This window comes from Barbatula barbatula (assembly GCF_947034865.1).
Source record: "Barbatula barbatula genome assembly, chromosome: 1".
In the NCBI taxonomy this organism is placed as follows: domain Eukaryota; kingdom Metazoa; phylum Chordata; class Actinopteri; order Cypriniformes; family Nemacheilidae; genus Barbatula; species Barbatula barbatula.
The window spans coordinates 20,436,811-20,455,604 of NC_136766.1; the positions used below are offsets into that span (position 1 = coordinate 20,436,811).

Sequence of the window (18,794 nt, forward strand, 5' to 3'; positions counted from 1 at the left end):
ATGACAAAATATATATATAATGTGCTGGAAAATGCACGCAACTTCTTATGAACCTCCTTTCTTGACCATTTCTTCCACGAACAGCATTGCTTGTTTTGCAAATATTTGCACTAAAGGAAAAGTGTATGGGCACATGTATTTTGATTCTACATTCTTCATATTTTATTTCTGACAGCGAGGAGGAGCCCGGGCTGTTTATTCGTTCACGTCACTCTTTCTCTCATTCCCTTCTTCCTTCCTGCCGAACACAGAGAGCCAGACCCAGCAACAATTCAAACTAGAAAGCGACTATTCAAATCCTCCAAAGTGTTTTCTACGTATACACCCGATTTTTGGAGCGTGGTAAGTTCTACGACGGTCTGTTCATTATTGCCATAGAAACGGAAAACGAAACTAATCGAATAACCCCCGAAAATGCCGGGTGTCCCACTGTCTATTCCAGCGAAACTCACCGATGTCTTTGTAACTGGCCTCAAAAATAATTTGCACTCTGAACTGGATGCTGATATTTACATTTCCGCTTTTCATCAGACAACAACATTACGATTTGCGTACGTAATTCCGAAGGAGAGACTCGGTATCTGGGTCATTTTTCAGAGCCAAAATGTCGCCTTTTCTCTTTACCTCCACATTCTCTCATGGCACAAACAGATGGCGTCGGGAGGGGAATGGAGGGAGTGAAAAAGAGCCGCATAAACGAATAGAGCAGGCCACGCTCGCCTTCATCTCCTCCCTTCGGCTAGGCTAGCTCAGAGCAAAACTTAGGACAGTCAGGCCCATCCCATGCAGCCTGCATCAAAGTTTCTCTATCTGAAGTTGTCGGTTTATTGTCGGAACTCTTTGCATTTGTACTGAGGGCAGTTGTTGCAGAATGTGACTTTAGTTTATGGTGATGTGGCTAGTGAGTTTGTGTGGGATTTGTTTGTTGTGTTACAACGGGTCGCCATAGATTTAATATTCAGACAGAGAGCACACGGATATAGCATATACGCATTAATAAGTGACTGTGATTGTTGGGCAACTGCTTTAAAGACAGGTTAGGTGCAACATTCCCGCACATCATCGTGAGTTCAGCCGAATTTAAGCATCAGTATCTGTTGACTCTTACTATACGATGATGTTCAAACATTGTTTACATGGCACGGGCATCTATGTCTTTAAGGCGGCGTTTGTCGGAACAAATGGGGTTTTCTGTACGGATGTGTTTAAAGGGGTTTGTCATGGAAGGGTAGGATCGTGCAGACACAATAAGGACAAATGATGGAAGGACGTGTGCTTGTGTGCTTTTGTTGTCTCAAGGTTACCCATGGTGTGAATCGCTATCTGATATCATTTTTGGCGGATTGATTTGAGTCCCAGTAAAGATCATGTTTAAGTGTTGAGTTCAGCTGTTTAAGTGTTATTTTCATAACACTTTATGAACACTGTTATTTTGGCTGAGGTCACCTCTGTGCAATGATCTTTATATTGTCCTGTGGTCTCAATATTGACATTCATACCATTGTGACACCTGGCATGATAAGTAAAGCTGTATAATCATCCTTGGTAAAGGGAGTCTGTTATGGTCTTTAGGGTATTACCGATAGATCAAAAAAGGTTTCATGCCATATTTGTTGCAATCCACTATTGACTGCCCGAAAGCAATCTGTTTGGGTTTTACTGTATGTGGTTTTATTTTATTACAGTATTCAAGCTTTCAATAGGTTCTATAAATTTAGATTACCTGGGGGCACCATGATGAAATTTTGTCTTCCTAATTTTCCCCATTTCTTTTTCTCTTCAAATGTACAGTATATTCATACCTAATGCAAAATGCATTGGTGACTCTATACCTTTTTACTTTCTAAGTTCCCTTTCATGTTTTTTATTTTATTTTGATTTGATTATTTTTATTTTTTGCATTACTCTCTTCTATATTCTATAGCCTACCTGTTCTGGACTGCTAAGACAATTTTTTATCAAGTCTTCAAGAGGTGCCAGCGTAAAACTAAGACAGCCTTGTTTTTAATAGACAGTATTTTTACATATTTAATATCATAGTGAGTAGGCCCTCTAGAATAAACTGGACGAAAATAATTGGGAAGAAAAATCCTTACCTGGATACAGGGTCAGAGGGACATTTATTATGAGCTTGCATGTGTCGTTTTAAAAATGTTTTTTGCCAGAAAGTTATGACCTCACTTATATGACAGGGATACTTACATTTTCATTGTTATAGCATCACTTACTGGCACTGCTGTACCAGATTTATATCTTGTACATCAATGGTCCTTGCTGTACTCTTCATCTGTTTACATAAAATTTACATATTTTAGTTTGAACCTTATTGGTATTTTACCTCTATATAACACAGACATGCAGACCTTTCTCAGGGAAGATATTGACTTTGAACAAAAGAACATTCCGTTGAAGAGCCCTTTCACTTGCGGCTTTCTTTCTGTCTCTTGTTCAATTTCTTACCAACCTGTCTGCTGGTAGTTTGAATTATGCAGTGCCCCACCACACACTTAACTTATATGTCTCTATTAGTTTTGATGTTGTTTCTCTCTATTTTTCTTACTACATTTGTTTTTTTTTCTCTCTTTTTCTTTCTGTCTTTTTGTCTCTGGCTCTCTCTCCCCTCCCTCCCCTGTTCTTTTAGTCTCCTCCCCTCTCTCCCTCTATTGCTCTCTCTCTATTTGCTCTCACTCTCTCTCCCTCACTTACCATTTGCTCTCTCACAATACCTCCCTCCCTCTTCTGTCGCCTCACTGGTGAATGCTTCTCTTCTCCTCCCTCATCCCTCCATTTTCTCGTCTTTCACAATCCATCTCTCAGCCATTTTCTATAAAGATATATCTATGTAAGATAAGTATAAACAACCTATAAATGCTCAATAGATTATAATTGTATTTTCCACACTTAAAATATAGGTCCATATTATTTGTGATTTAAACTTAATTGCATATATACATTATAAAAAAGGGGTGATAAGAGTTTGTTTGTCACAATAAACATCTATACATTCTGGTATTAAATTGTGTGTGATTCCGCTCAAACTTTATTTAATTGTATGTGCAATAACTTATGAATGTTTGATGTTTAGTTTGTTTCTGATTGAGATTTGTTCCTGCTTAATGACTCCATGTGATGAGACAGTTTAAATAAATAAATGTATGCAAGACCAGAAATGCACATTCGATTGTTAGATTGAAACGTCAACAACAAGAGAAATGCTAAACACTCATATTTCTCAATGCACAGGCCAAAAGGTCCTTGTGTGATGCATGCTTCTCTCTTGTAAGGCTGTTACTCTATGTTTTCCCCCCAAGTTTTGCATAAAAACCTGTCTGAACGTTTGCACACCATGCATATCTTTTGCCTCCACAATTTTGAAAATATTTTGCATATGTATTGCATATACAACGTGTTCTGTGTTGTTGACCTATAGAATGTGATTTCTGGTATAGTCTGTCCCTTTGTCAGGCACATATTTTTCGTGTACTTGCTGTGATGTATACTTATGTCTATATCTTTTTGGCTAAGATCACATCTTGTCAACATCATGTTTTTCAAGTGTATGTGAGAGCATGCCTGTTTGAAACAGAGTGAAATAGAGGAAGGGACAGAGTGGAAGAGTAAAAGAGAGAGAAAATGAAAGGGGGAGGGAGAGAATGAATGAGGGAAAAGAGCACTGTGTATGTATGTGTGTGCTTGCTTGCACCAAAGAGAGAGAGAGAGAGAGAGAGAGAGAGAGAGAGAAAGAGAGAGAGAGAGAGTGGGGGAGGGGAAAAGCAGAGAGAGAGAGAGAGAGAGAAAGTGATAGAGGAAAAGAGAGAGCTTGCACACAGAGAGAGAGAGAGGGAGAGAGAGAGAGAGAGTACAAGAAACACGGAAAAGATAGTGTCTGTATGTTTGTCCAAAAGACGACATATTGTACAAAAGGGGGGGGCAGAAGGTGAATTCGAACCCGTGACTGGCTTAGGATGAGGTCTCTCAAGCACCTGAAACCACAGAGCAAGAAAAATGTGGTGAGTTTGCTGCTAGGATGCCCTCTCAGGGCACAGTTTGTACGTGTTTGTGGACACTAAACTACTGGATGTCCTTATTGGGTGCCATTAATGACTTGACCCATTTTACAATATATTTGATTCGATTCTTTGATATGTAGTCATTGGAATGTTGTTTTATAGTGTGCTTTTTCATCAGTTCCAAAACTCATTATTGTGATTTGAACTCTGTGTCTGCTTTGTCTCTCTCTCTCTTCTACGTTTTTGCAATCGTTTCATTTTGTCAGTCTCTCTGTTTATTGTCTCTCTCTGTCTCACTCTGTCTCACTCTTGCTTTCCTTCTCTCATCCTGTCTCGCTCAGCCCCCTCTCATTTTCTCTCTTTTTGCTGCTCTCCCTCTCCCTCTCCCTCTCCCTCTCCCTCTCCCTCTCCCTCTCCCTCTCCCTCTCCCTCTCCCTCTCCCTCTCCCTCTCCCTCTCCCTCTCCCTCTCCCTCTCCCTCTCCCTCTCCCTCTCTCTCTCTCTCTCTCTCTCTCTCCTCTCTCTCTCTCTCTCTCTCTCTCTCTCTCTCTCTCTCTCTCTCTGTGTTATAAGAATTTTGTGATGTGGTTAGTGCAACCTTGAGATTCACCTGTCACAACAAGACAATATGGCATTTAAGAAGTTTTGGAATTGAGAAAGGGAGGTAGACTTACTTTATGACATTGAGCGCTTCTCTACAATGACACTGAATCGTTTTCATTTCTTGATCGTTCCAATCCGTGCCGATCCATGCCAGTCGGTACGTAAATGGTTTCATTATCCACCGCAGAGGTGATAAGGGAAAATATTACTCTAACCGTTTCAGGCTGTGCTTAGAACAGTTCGGCGTGATTGTGGAAAAGCGCTCATCATGGCATGATTCAAGTTTGTCGTTTCTGGGCCACTAGTGGCACTTAACAGAATTACAGTCTGTTTGAGACATAACATCATTAGCTGAGCTAATTTTATGGGTGATTAAAAACCTGCTTGAAAAAAAAACTGTTTTTTGGTACGACCAGAAGTGGAGAAGTCACACACTTGGTGCTTTATGGTGCTTTATTCACTTAATGGTTGTTTATAGTTTTCTAAATACTCTGTTGTCTCCAAATTGTTTCATTTGTGTGCCTTACAGGAGGAGAAAACACAGCGGCTGGTCAGATGTTATTCTGAGGCCATGCACCAGCAGATGGATGTAGGGACACAGACAGACCCAGTTGTGGTCCTGTCACTGGCCCAAGCTGCTGTGTTGGGACTGATCTCCCAGAACGAGGTCTTTGGTGCCACCATCGCCCCGAACGGCTTCTACACAGGAGATCCCAAAGAGTCCCCTGCTCCACCCGGCGAGAGAATGGACTACGAGTACGCTGACCAGCTTATAGGTGCCAATGGCGACTACCTTGGGGAGAATTTGGGCGAGGATGGACACATGCACTCCAGCTGTGCGGAGAGAAGATGGCAGGGGCTGCCAGAAAACAGCAAACCTGTGGTAGGGCATCAAGAGGCCGGAGCGCTTGTTAAAGGGGAGTCTATGACTCCAGGTTTACCTTCCTGCAATCACATGATGAACAACATTGTGTCTAGAGAGGGCATGCGGATGGTGGACCCCTCTAGCTATAGGGTGCATCCCAAACCGCATCCCAACAATTGCTGCTCCACCTGCATCCGAGATGTCAAGAGTACACAACCTCCACCAGATCAACTTCTACACCCTCACTCCCATGCCCATACCCACGCACCTCATGAGGTGCCTTCACGCAACAGGACACATACACTTAATAAAACAGCAGATGAGATAACGGAGGATGGGGAGAATGGAAGAAATGGCATGAAAACGGGAGGTGGTGGGGAAGAGATGAGCAACTACTTTCAGGGCAGTGAAGTTGGGTACGAGGGTGGGGAAATGGAAGGGGTCGGGGAATTTGAGGAGAACAACGAGGGGATGTTTTGGGGGGAACACGTGGAGGGCGAGGCGCCCCGTGGCCGTCGCATAGACCGCCTGGACATCAACATCCAGATCAACGAGTCGTACTGTGTGGACGTCGGCGAGGGCCTGAAACGCTGGAAGTGCCGCATGTGTGAGAAGTCATATACATCCAAGTACAACCTGGTTACACACATCCTGGGTCACAACGGCATCAAGCCACATGCGTGCCCACACTGCGGCAAACTCTTTAAACAACCCAGTCACCTGCAGACGCACCTGCTGACGCACCAAGGTACACGGCCTCATAAATGCACCGTTTGTAAAAAGGGCTTCACCCAAACCAGTCACTTGAAGCGGCACATGCTACAGCACACTGATGTCAAGCCTTACAGTTGCCGATTTTGTCGTCGCGGTTTTGCCTACCCCAGCGAACTCCGTGCTCACGAGGTCAAGCACGAACGAGGACGATGCCATGTCTGCTCGCAGTGCGGCATGGAATTTCCCACATATGCCCACCTTAAGCGGCATCAGGTGAGCCACCAGGGACCCTCCACCTTCCAATGCAGCCAATGCAACAAGTCTTTCCCGTACCGCAGCCAGTTGCAGAACCACCAGCTGAAGCATCAAACGCAGCGGTCATTCTCCTGTAGTCAGTGTGGTCTGCAGTTTCTTCAGCTGCATCAGCTACGCCAACACTCTCTCACACACAAGTCGACCAAACCTCAGGCCCGGGCCACGAAGGTACTGACAGTTGTTCCCTTAATGTTTTTTTCTTATTATTTTAGTAGTGTGGTCTGTAACAATATGTTATTAAAGTAACATTTGTTTTTGTGTAGTTACTGCTTAAACTATAGCTTGACACAGTTTCGAAAACTGTGCTCTTTGCTCTATTTGATGTATTTTATCCTCTATTTGATGTATTTTTATCCTTTATTAATATGCTTGCCTCTTTTACAACCGCTTTCTCCTCCCATCTATTCCTCCATTACCTCCAACACTACACTCCAGCTTACTATATGACTGGTGAAGGCCATTTCTCTCCTTTTCATCCCTCCATTTTATCTTCCATCTTAGTTTCACTCCCAACCATTTTCCTCCAGACAATATATCTTTTGCACAAGATTTATTTACCTTGCATCCATGTTCTCTAACACAATCAGGGCGCTAGATTGCAACCAAAATGGTTGCAAATGCGATAGCTTTTTTATAAAGTGCAAGGTAAAATTTCACAGGTTCACATTGTTGCGAGTTGCAGACCCTTTCTTCCCTGAGAAGTGTTCCGCCCATGCAGCTGACACAAAGAAAAAATACTATCCAGTGAAGTGTTTTCCGTGTTAACTTCTATCTTTTTGGAAAAAAAAACAGTGCGTAATGTCCACTAATGGCTGATTTGTAACTTGATTCATTTGAACCAATTCATTTTGTTGAAACAACTCCTATGTCAACCAATGAACTCACGAGACTCACTGACTGAACCCATCAAATCAGTGACTCAAAACCCCAGAACACAAGTGTGCTTACAAGTGTGATTACAAATATTACAAGACTGTAAGATTTAGTGTTTACAGTTTATTTATGACAATGTGTAGTAAATAACATATATAATTATTTAGTTCCGAGTTACATTTGAGTTTTGAGCTAGCTAATTCAATGTGGGAAAAATAAAGACTGTTTTAAGTATTAAGAACAAGGTTTGGCAAATGAGGGCCAGTGGCAAAATTACAGCTTTTTGCAAAGAGGGCAACAAAGGAGGAAGAGTGACAGGTTATATTTGTGTCAGATCATTTCATAATTTGAAAGAAGTTCCCTATGGTATGGTCAAGGTCATTATGATTACTATTAAAACGGGTGCGACCAACTGAGAAAGTGAGTCGCACCAGTGCGACCAGTGGGAAAAAAATTAGTCTAGACCCCTGTTTGCGTGCACCTCTGTGAATAGCAGCCATTTTGAAACATACATGAAGAGGAAACAAAAAAATAATACCATTATGTTTAGATTTTGTGTTAGGCTAGAGATATACTATGCGCAGACACTAACATTAGGTTTAGGGTTTGGGTACAGGTTAATAGGATAACTTGCTGTTTAATATGCATGCACGCTAAAATTAGCATATTTGAACTTTGGCGTTTGTATTACACAATATTGCAACAGCGTGTGTTATATATTAACCATATAACGTCATCAGTTTTAAACTGTTACGTTTCAGAACTGCAGCACTTTTCTCATTGTTTGACCATTTGTCTGAGTTGCTGTATTTTCCTTTTGTTTCACTAGGGACCAAAGGGGTTTAAGTGTGACGTATGTGCACGAGAGTTCACGCTGTCGGCAAACCTGAAGAGACACATGTTAATTCATGCCAGCATTCGACCGTTCCAGTGTCACGTGTGCTTCAAATCTTTTGTCCAGAAACAGACCCTTAAAACGCACATGATTGTGCACTTGCCTGTGAAACCCTTCAAGTGCAAGGTAAAACAACAGATATGCCACTGATTTTTCTCCTAAGTTTTTGGATGACCAGAGCTTGACAGTGACATGTCTAAACCTCTCTTTTTGACACTTTGTTTTTCACAGGTGTGTGGAAAGTCGTTTAACCGAATGTACAACCTCCTGGGCCACATGCACCTCCATGCTGGCAGTAAACCCTTTAAGTGTTCATACTGCTCCAGTAAATTTAACCTGAAGGGAAATCTTAGCAGACACATGAAAGTTAAACATGGAATGGATGTCTCTCCAGATGGACAAGGTAAGAGGACCCAACTAAATTTGTTGGTGGGATCCAAATTATCATCAGTCTAGTGCCCTTATTGGTTCATTTTCTTGAAGTGCATTAAATAATTTTACTGTTTTTATACAGAGGGCCCGCCAGACATGGAGCCCCATGAGGACTATGAGGAAGAGAACTTCAATTTTGCGACGCAAGAGAATTTGGAAAATAATGATGCCCCAAACCTAACTAAGCTCTCTGAAGTGCCCATCCAAGAGCTTGACTATTATAACTTTGGGAAGGACGTTGGAAGCTACAATACAACTTAACATTTATTCAGCTTAAATTGTGTTTAAGTAACACGTGGCCTATGCTGGCACATGTCAACCATGAGTTGATTGAGATGTTCCTCCATGAGAACCACTGCTCACATTTGTGAAGTTATTGATGAGTAGGTAGTTGGAGGCGATCTTGTCCTCCTGGAGTTGATCTCGTGGCATAGCTACTCTGGTTCTGAAGCAGACCGATAGTTTCCAAAAAGACTTTTGACTCCTTTCGTTTCTAACAAATATCAACGCTGTATATTTAATATGTTGTGGAACACACGGTTACATTAACAGACATTAGCGTCATACTGAAACGCAGATATGTACACATGCAGTCTTGTGCAAAGTAATCCACAAAGTACTCCAATTATTATGTTGGATGAGAAATCGGAAGGCAGGTGCATGCAGCCTTGTGGCCTTCATCAGTATGGTACATTATAGTTTAACTTTCTCAAACCTTCATTTGTATTGCCTTTATTTCTGATGACTCATAGAAACACCATGAGTGTAAAAAAAGCCTACATGCAAATGTTGTATGAAGATGGGCTTGTATGTAAAATGAAGCGCATGGGAGTGCACTAGGACCCTGTCTACCAAAGTTACCACTTTGTTTGGTACAGGACTCTATGCTGCCCATTCCTGAGCACTGCTTGATCAGATGTTTGGTTTAACAACGAGTGGAGAATTATTATTTCATAGTATTCATTTGCTATTTATTTTGCACAATGAAAAATCACGATGAGCTTCTGTCATCACAGACTGATCTGGTCTAATTTTCATCTCCTTGGAAATTACATGCCTGTGTTACATCCATAGTAAACTGTTTCTGAAGGCAACTTTGCTGTCCCTGTAGATTCATAAATAAACTGGGTTTTTGAAGTTTAAATGTATGGAAATGTTTTATTTAGATGGATGAGCACAACTGACTTTAAGATTGGATTGTAAACTTTTAAAATTGCATATAATGAAGCAGTATTCTTCTGTACATGCTATATACGCAAGAAAACCATATAAAATCCCATTAAGTGATTTAACATTAACAACAGTAACAAAACAGTTTATGCTTTAGTATCATGTATAACCAAGGTTTTTCATTTTTATTAAGTTTAACTGGAATAAAAACAATAAAACTGAATATTTGATCAGAATGTCAACACAGCACAACAATCACATGAACAAGCAACATTTCATAAAACAGTTTCAATATCGGTCGGAAAAGACACGCAGCCTCCCAGTTGAATTGGCTCCGAGCAGAGCGTTCCTGCTTGGGTGGAATGCTGTGATGGAGCACACTGTAGTCAGGTGCTCATTCTGAAAAGTGTGGAGGAGACATCCACTCTCGTGATATACCTGAATTTTGCGACACCTGTCCAAGTTGCCTATCACAAAACAGTCTTCCTGTTTAGGGTCCCACATCGCACTAAGCTTGGTCAACCACCGCCCGGTATGCATGTAATGCCTGTAATAAAAAAACATAATAGACATTACTGAGAATAAAATGAAACTATTTGCTTGTTTCACTGCCTCTAATGGCTGTGGTCTGGGAAAGGCAAACAGTATTAGGCTGGTCATGTGATCTCAACATAGCGGTCTCCTTGAGGCAGCTCAGATCTAATTTACAGTTTTTCTCAGTCGCTTTGGTACATTTCTCGGATCAGAATTGAAATTCTCAAAACCACCTTATCAAACCTCACATCATTGTATATCACTTTCTTTGAACAAGTTGCAAATGCTTTGGTACATCCATGGAAATGATTATGTAAAATTCTCTGCTGTTTCCTACATTAACAATTGCTTATATCATGTTGATCAAAATGTATTATAATGGGTCTCTGTTGAATAGTCTCACCCCCTGCAACATCTAGGCTTTAGTTCATAGCATAAGTCTTTACATGCAAAATGGTTGAACAAGTTGTCAATATGTCAAGCATTTTTTCTATACATTTCCATTAGACTTTTTTTCTAAATCTGTCCTGAATTGGTAAATGGCTCCCAGAAGAATCTTGACTTTCTCTATCGAAGCTATGAAACATCAACTGACAAATATATATATAGCCGGAGCACAACACAATGTTACAATGTCTGACAATGGAAGGACAAGGAATTGGATGGGGTCAACAGCCAGAGAAAAGAAGAAGATGATAAAGAAGAAGATGATGAAGAGTGAGGCTGCGTGGCGGAGGATTTGGGAGGCAAAACAGAGGAAGAGGCCGAGGACATATGCGTGTTCCTGATGAGATAAGAGACACACTTGTAGACCACGTTCTCAATCATGGGCTTACAATGGCCAAGGCTGGTCGAAAGGTTGCAGCCAAATGTTGGTGTGTCAATCATTCAGACTTTTTGTCAACAGAACAGGTATGTAATCGAACAATAAGCCCTTTAATGTTATACTGCAAGGGTGCTGAAAGCCATCAAATGAATATAAAGCAGCTGTACATTGTTCCATTTGAAAGACATGGTGAAAGAGTGAAGGAGCTGCACTGCCCGTATGAACAGGTAAAACATGTATGTGCATGCAGCAATTGTACCTCCCAGTAAACAGTACAACATCATATAGTGATATACTGTACAGTAAGTATGACCTTTACACATTTGCTATGGCTGTAGAAAAGAAGATGCAATATGTGCTGTACACATTTGATGTAACTGTATCTCGGCAAAAATGAAAATGCATTAACTTCATAAAACTAATTTTGTGTCTTCTGGATAAAGCGTATAATGGAACTGGAATCAAGTGAACCACCGCACAACTTCATCTACATGGATGAGGCTGGCTTCAACCTAAAGAAACGCAGAAGGCGTGGTCGAAATATCGTCGGCCACAGAGCTACAGTTGATGTGCCAGCCCAACAGGGTGGGAACATATCCATGGGTGCTGCTATCTCTGACAATGGTGTGTTAACCCATATTCCCATTATTGGGCCATACAATACAGAGCGTCTTGTTACCTTTTTAGACACTCTTTACAGGGATCTCATCCCTGAACAAGAGAGGGGTCAGATTGGAGATGAGGGGTCAGATTGGTAGATTCCTACAGCACTGAATGTACAGTTGTTCCTAAGGAGATTGTCCTATGTTCACATTTCTACTTTGTGCTATGCAGTGCTGTCTTTTCCTTTCTGTATCGCAATGACACGGTCTGTCAATTAATTAAAGTACAAACAGTAAAAGCGTAAATGTGAATCATGTCCAGTCTCTTTTTGCAATCAAACTGTACATAATTGTGTCCGACCCCTACATATACACACTGTATGTTTTATATAAAAACAAAGATACCAAAGTAAAAAAGGCAAAGCATGAATTATTAAACTTACGTAATTGATTTCAATAGAGGAGCACTGCCAACCATTTTGGAAGTGTTAAACACCCTAAAACAAAACAGCAGAACAGTTATTAAAACACTGATGAATTCATTAAAACTCTTGAAAAACTTTTATACCAAGGTTCCTTGCTTAGGTTGTTGTTATTTTGTTCTCTACACCTCTTTGTTTCTTGCAAACACTAAGTAATAGGTCTGAATTTTGTAGTGGGTAATACTGAAGGTACATTTTGGAAAAGTGCACTATATGTATAAAGCTTAAAGTAGGTTCATGAGAAAAAATGTATAAAGTAAATTTTCTCATCTGAATTTTTTATTATACAGACTAAAGCGAGATCTGTGAAGTTAAGTTGGGGATCAACATGACATTCTGTACATCCAATTCCTATTGCAGTTATACATATGACTGACTTTTAAATCAGGATGGCTTTTACTGATGTATTTGCTAGAAAGAATAAAAGGGCACCCGAGATTTATTCAAGTCAATTTCAATATTAAATTTTCAGCAGTGATTTCTAAGCACCTGATTTTATTGTCCATGCTGGTGGTAACAACTCTGTTGCCAGAGACTGGGGAGAAATAGGCACTGGAGATACTGTGAGAGTAACTGCCGAGTCCACAGACTACCTGACTGTTCCTTCTTTTCAGGCTGCGCAAGTCATATATATGCACTGATCTAAAAAAAGGTAGAGATATGTTTTAGATCATCAGCTATGATCACAGAACAAGTGACTAGTGGAAGTTTCAAACTTCACAGATGTTTATTACCGGTTCTCTGCCACTACAAAGTATTGCTGTTGCACAGGATGGACATGAATACAGCGCAGAGTCTTTGGATCCATGGTGTGCAGAGACTCATATGATGTTCTGCAAAGACAAATCACACAATACTCCTGTAAAGCCATATAAATACATGTTTACGATTTGGTTTATAAGCCTGCTTCTCACCTTGGCGTTCGACGGTCAACAACAGCAACATCTCCGCTCCAGTCACCGATTAGTAGAGTAGAGCAGTCACTTGACATAAAATCAAAACTTCTCAACCCAAAGGCTGAGCGATACAGCTGGGTACAAAACAGAAGTGTTACTTGTAAGGTTTTGAAGGTCGGTATATGGCAGCAAAAAATAATTAAAAGTTTGACAGAAAAGACATCCCTAGTGGTGTACTTTGGAAGACTTTCTACTACTTTCTCTTACTGTACATCACTTTGCCTACTTGAACATGTTTAAATTTTTACCTCATCAAAGACAGCCTTCTCCAGGTCCATGCTCCGTGCAGAGCCATCATAGCTGACTGTGATGAGGTTGGAAGGCTGAGATGAGAAGGCCATGCAGGAAATTGGTTTAGAATGAGGCTCAAAGTGAAGTATGCCGGCATCACCCCACTTAGCGTCCTGATAAGAAACACAGTAACCATAATATGATATTGTATGGTTAACTTATAGAATTTAGAGAACAGTTCTTATTTTGCTCACACACCAACTTTCTTCCATCAAGTTCTCTCACTTTACTCTTTTTACAGTAAATATTAACCATGAACTCCACCTGTTTGTGTTGACTCACCATCTTCAACAGTCCTAGTTGGCCCCAGATGTTCCCTGCTGCCATGAGCAAGCTGGAGGAGGCAGGGTGAAAAGCTGCTGAATAGATACGATCTCTAACGACTTTCACCACACCGCTTTCATCAATAGACATCTCCTGGAGCCTCTTTTGGTACCTAAAAACAGATTACATACAAATTTATTTACAAAATGATTACAAGATCAAACCTAATATCAACTGACATTAAACATGTAATGAATAGGTAAAGGACATTATGACACAAAAACAGACATATTACTTACGATTTTAAATCTGACGTTTCTGTCTTTTGTTTTATTGGGCACTATAAAGGATGAGATCATACATGTTAGTATTTGAGTTGGTGTTTAGATAATGAAAACAGAGAAGTATATACAGTGACCCTAACTATGGTTACGATAAGCAATCTACCAGCCTATATTTTGCTTTTATTTAACTACAGTGCCCTCCACAATAATTGGCACCGCTGTTTAAGATGTGGTCATGGACTTCTAAAAATTCTCCTTTTTTTAAACAACATAGAACCCAAATGCAAAAAAAGATAAAAATCCAACCTTTCATTTAAATACATTACTTTGGTGGTAAAAAAATAACACATTTAGAAAAAAGAACTTGAAATCATGTGTCCCACAATTATTGGCACCCCTAACAATTCCGCTGAAAAATTTAATTGTTTTTTTTTTATATATTTTTCTGTAGTTGGTCAGGGTATCTAGGAACTTTTAATTAGTAATTCATGACATCCTGTTTCACTTGAGTATAAATATGACGTGACACAGAGGCCTAATTCTCTTACCTATTTGTCAACATGGTAAAGACAAGAGAACACACCATTCAAGTAAGGCAGATGCGTGTCGACCTTCATAAGTCAGGCAATGGCTACAAGAAAATAGCCACTCGCCTTAACTTTCCCGTATCTAGTCAGAGGAATCATTAAGAAGTTTAAACAACTGGAACAGTGACAAACAAGGCTGGAAGAGGTCCCAAGTTTATCTTGCCACAACGCACAGTGAGGAGGATGGTAAGAGAAGTAAAAAATTGTCCTAAGCTCACTGTCACAGAATTGCATCAAAGAGTGGCATCTTGGGATCACAAAGTCTCCAAAACAACCATCAGATGCTCTCTACATGCCAACAAGCTGTTTGGGAGGCATGCAAGGAAAAGGCCTTTTCTCACTAACACTCACAAACGTAAACGTCAGGAGTTTGCTAAGCGGCACTGGGACTTCAACTGGGATCGTGTGCTTTGGTCAAATGAGACTAAGATTGAGCTTTTTGGCAACAAAGTGGGTCTGGCGTAAAACAAAAGTTGAGTATGCCGAAAAGCACCTCATGCCCACTGTGAAGTATGGTGGAGGATCTGTGATGCTGTGTGCCTGTTTCTCTTCCAAAGGCCCTGGGAACCTTGTTAGGGTGCATGACGTTATGAACGCTTTGAACTACCAGGACATTTTAAATAAAAACCTGATGGCCTCTGCCAGAAGGCTGAAGATGGGTCGTCATTGGGTCTTTCAGCAGGATAATGATCCAAAACATGTGGAATAATCTACACAAAAACGGTTAAGCAGTCACAAACTCAAGATCCTCCCATTGCCATCTCAGTCCCCAGACCTCAACCCAATCGAAAACCTGTGGGGCGAGCTAAAGTGAGTGCATAAGAGAGGACCCAGGACACTGGATGATCTAGAAAGATTGTGCAAAGAAGAATGGTCAAAGATCCCTCTCTCCGTGTTCTCCAATCTTGTGAAATGTTATAGGAGGAGATTAAGTGCTGTCTTGTTGGCAAAAGGGGGTTATACAAAGTATTAACACGAGGGGTGCCAATAATTGTGGGACTAACGATTTCAAGTTTTTTTTTATTTGCGATTTTTTTATCACCAAATTAATCAATAGTACTTAAATGAAAGGTTGGATTTTTGTCTTTTTTTGCATTCGGGTTCTATATTGTTTAAAAAGGATTTTTAGAAGTCCACAATCACATGTTAAACAGGGGTGCCAATAATTGTGGAGGACACTGTATGTAGCATACAGTAATTGCCATTCTTTTCTAGTCTATTTCTACACAGAACAAATTAATAGATATAACATCTAATGCTTAAAAACGATCACTGATTGGATATATTGAAATAGAAGTGTGTCTAGCTGCATCACATTCTAAGAAATACAGAAATATTCTTGTTTATATAGGCAATGTACACACGGCAAAGGAGTGAATCCCTTATATGATGCTTCCATGTGCGTACGGAAGAGGAGTCACTCCTGTGACAGTCATGTGATGACTGACACAGCGTAACCATAGCGACAGTCTAGTGTTCTAGTGCAACTGTCAGGATTAAGCACCACAAGGTGAAGTGAATTTAGCTGCATTGTGTACATAGTTACCATAGATAGATGTATATACTGACCTCATTCCAGATTTTTACCAAATCTTCAGGAAGCCTGCCATGATCATCCAGGTTGACTGGATCTAGTGGTATTGGTCCTGGAGGTTTTTCTGTTGTTTTTCCCTGCAGAAGGACTCGTTAGTTATCCTTCGTAGAAAATTGTATTTCACCTCATTTAAATTGATAAATTTAATATATATTTATATAGATTGACTTGGGTTTATTACTGCTCCTTTTGTTAACACCATAAATTCACCGGCATGTTAATGACTCACAGGCTTTTTGTTGACAGCTGGCGTAACTTCCAGAGTAAGAGGTGTTGAAACGTCCTTATTCTGTAATCGTAGTGACTTGCGAACAGGAAGCATCTCAGTTACCTTCTTTTCCCTAAAATTTAAATGAATCATTATAATTTTTTTTGCATTTGGAACATTAAATAGCAAAATCTATCAAATTTCCACTGTACAACTGGGGAAGAACAAAACAAATAAGTTACTCTTTCTGGCTTTTCTGAGTTCGCTTTGGTCTCACCGAGATCTGCAAAAAAACAACAATATGTTAATTCCTTATAGGCAAAGTCCAAAACAAATATCCTGTTTCAAAAATAGCCAGAATGCCAAAAATGGTGTGTTATCTGTGTTAATATTACCTGACACAGATTAAGAGAATTGAGGAAAGCTTGGTTTTGTCTGATGGTCTCTAGACGTCGTAGTTCATACTCAGACAAACCTTCACGATACCCCTGTCAAGTAGATTTTGCCAGTCAGTCAGAAAGCCGTCTTAAAATCTGTCAGTTGGTGATTTTGAAGTGTCTGTACTTACAGGAACGGACTCTTCATCAGTTTTTTTTAAATATGATTTATTTGATTTAGCTTTGGTCTTTTGAACCTTCTTATCTTCCTCATAGACACTTCTCTAAAGATGAAAAGTAACAGTTTCATGTATGTTTATAAACAATCAATTAATGCCGCCAAAAGCCATCTTTACCTTTCTTTTTGCTGTTCTGGTGGCCTCTGAACTATATGTCAGACATTTAGGGGATAAAATCTGTTCCTTCTCGTAGTTTTGTCTCTCTCGTATTCGCCGGGATGAGCGACGCACAGGTCCGTCCATACCGGGATTCTGAGGTGGTGTCCTCTCCTAAAAATAATAGAATCAGATACTTTAAATAGTAATCCTCTATCTTTAAACGTTTACGTTAACAACCGCAGTAAATGTCTAGCACTGCCTCAGACAGGTGACGCTGTTAACATTGCTATTTTCACACTGGTACATTAGGAAGCTTTCTTCTAAATGTAAATACCGGGCAAAATTGTTTTTATTCAATCTTTAAAATTCTCGGTGCCGTTCAGTCCAGACTTAAGTATTCAAAATGGGAGCTAAATCAGTTTGGTTTCAACATTCGTCGAATCTATCTATCTTATCTGTCTGTCTGTCTTATCTCTACCGGTATAAAGCTACATTCCCGTCTCCTTTAGACGGAGGTTAAATAAGCAGTAATGTCCATTTAGACAAACACGTCACCTCAAATGATGAATGGCTGACGTTATATAAATTAATGTCGATACGAGACACATTAAGAGTAACAGATATATTAACTTCACAAATACATTTGGTGGCGCATATTATGTCATCCGCGCATATACTGCATGTCTAAAGTTACAAGAAGGTGAAAATAATGAAGTAAAACGTGCAAAATCTCACCAGTAAAACATGCATCGACTTTAAACTTTTAAGACTTTTATCAATATCCATTTCCATGTGGAGGTACTTCTCTGTACACTTTTGTTATCTAATACCAATCTTACGAAAACTCCCGCGTTTACGTTTCTATTTTGTAACAGTCCCAGCCCCTTCTGTTACAAAACCAAAACATTACTGTTGATTGGATAATCTCTGAAGGCAAACGTGAATATTCTTTACTTGGGACTTGGCAAAATGCTTCTAGCTTTTAAAAAAAGGATGTAACGTAAATTGGTGCTAACATATTTCATAACTTTAATCTTATTTTAATAAGAATGGGGTATTTGATGTAGTATCCGACTTCATGCGGCGTTGCGCAGATTAATCGACATATGACGTCCAAGTACCGCGAGATAAATTCGAGAGCGGACTGCCCGTATGCTTTCGAAACGATCTCGCGGCATTTTTAGGTCACATGCAGATCGAATACACCTCGCCGGCTGATTCCACACTTTACAGTAACTGGATTAATTTAGCTTCCAGCTGCTAGCACAGTTTGTTCTGCACACACAGACGGACTCGCGGACGGTTCAACCAATTGTGTAGGTGTATATATGTTTTGATTTGTACATTATGTTCGTACGTTTAGACTTGACCATTGTTAAGGAGGTGGCTCCCTCTAGCGCCTGCTCTCTAGAGCAGCCCTACACTACAAGTAATAAAGACCCAGGTTCTGTATTCAGTATTAGTTCAGGGCTTTTGCGTAGATCAAACGTTCTTGTCTATTACATTTGCATCCAAAGGGATAGAACAATGCAGAAAAATAATATCTTATGTAAATGATCTTATTTACTATTTATT

At 40.1% G+C, this 18,794-nt stretch overlaps 2 protein-coding genes across 7 annotated transcripts; one reads left to right on the top strand and one right to left on the bottom strand.

The window, feature by feature from the left end:
* The first annotated feature begins 174 nt into the window (after positions 1 to 174).
* Positions 175 to 10,078, top strand: znf710b (zinc finger protein 710b). Of its 3 annotated transcripts, none has more exons than XM_079467347.1 (5): positions 175 to 342; positions 5,142 to 6,674; positions 8,209 to 8,400; positions 8,506 to 8,677; positions 8,789 to 10,078. In XM_079467347.1, the coding sequence occupies exons 2-5, from the start codon at positions 5,184 to 5,186 to the stop codon at positions 8,965 to 8,967; spliced, it is 2,034 nt and encodes a 677-aa protein (XP_079323473.1). In that variant the 5' UTR covers positions 175 to 342; positions 5,142 to 5,183; the 3' UTR covers positions 8,968 to 10,078. The 3 variants fall into 3 exon arrangements, with proteins under 3 accessions (XP_079323473.1, XP_079323474.1, XP_079323472.1); XM_079467348.1 differs by lacking the exon at positions 175 to 342 and adding an exon at positions 2,735 to 2,842; XM_079467346.1 differs by lacking the exon at positions 175 to 342 and adding an exon at positions 3,710 to 4,010.
* wdr76 (WD repeat domain 76) lies at positions 9,659 to 18,141 on the bottom strand. Of its 4 annotated transcripts, XM_079467378.1 has the most exons (16): positions 17,955 to 18,113; positions 17,238 to 17,390; positions 17,073 to 17,165; positions 16,900 to 16,992; positions 16,747 to 16,787; positions 16,526 to 16,637; positions 16,272 to 16,373; positions 14,131 to 14,171; positions 13,850 to 14,003; positions 13,525 to 13,680; positions 13,235 to 13,350; positions 13,055 to 13,153; positions 12,810 to 12,962; positions 12,282 to 12,335; positions 10,315 to 10,423; positions 9,841 to 10,241 (listed from the first exon to the last, which is right to left on the bottom strand). In XM_079467378.1, exons 1-16 carry the CDS (start codon positions 18,009 to 18,011, stop codon positions 10,152 to 10,154), a joined length of 1,623 nt encoding a protein of 540 aa, XP_079323504.1. In that variant the 5' UTR covers positions 18,012 to 18,113; the 3' UTR covers positions 9,841 to 10,151. The 4 variants fall into 4 exon arrangements, with proteins under 4 accessions (XP_079323503.1, XP_079323504.1, XP_079323505.1 ...); XM_079467377.1 differs by having other exon boundaries at positions 9,659 to 10,423; positions 17,955 to 18,141; XM_079467379.1 differs by lacking the exon at positions 17,955 to 18,113 and adding an exon at positions 17,775 to 17,828 and having other exon boundaries at positions 9,841 to 10,423.
* Positions 18,142 to 18,794: the final 653 nt, after the last annotated feature.

Bases quoted from the DNA above. Each gene is read 5' to 3' on its own strand.
- znf710b (XM_079467346.1), top strand. From the start codon at position 3,966: ATGAGGTCTCTCAAGCACCTGAAACCACAGAGCAAGAAAAATGTG. The intron at 4,011-5,141 runs GTGAGTTTGCTG...TGTGCCTTACAG, and splicing joins CACAGAGCAAGAAAAATGTG to GAGGAGAAAACACAGCGGCT. The intron at 8,678-8,788 runs GTAAGAGGACCC...GTTTTTATACAG, and splicing joins TGTCTCTCCAGATGGACAAG to AGGGCCCGCCAGACATGGAG.
- wdr76 (XM_079467377.1), bottom strand. From the start codon at position 18,011: ATGGAAATGGATATTGATAAAAGTCTTAAAAGTTTAAAGTCGATGCAT. The intron at 16,374-16,525 runs GTGAGTCATTAA...GTCCTTCTGCAG, and splicing joins CAGCTGTCAACAAAAAGCCT to GGAAAAACAACAGAAAAACC. The intron at 12,963-13,054 runs GTAATAAACATC...ACCTTTTTTTAG, and splicing joins TTTGTAGTGGCAGAGAACCG to ATCAGTGCATATATATGACT.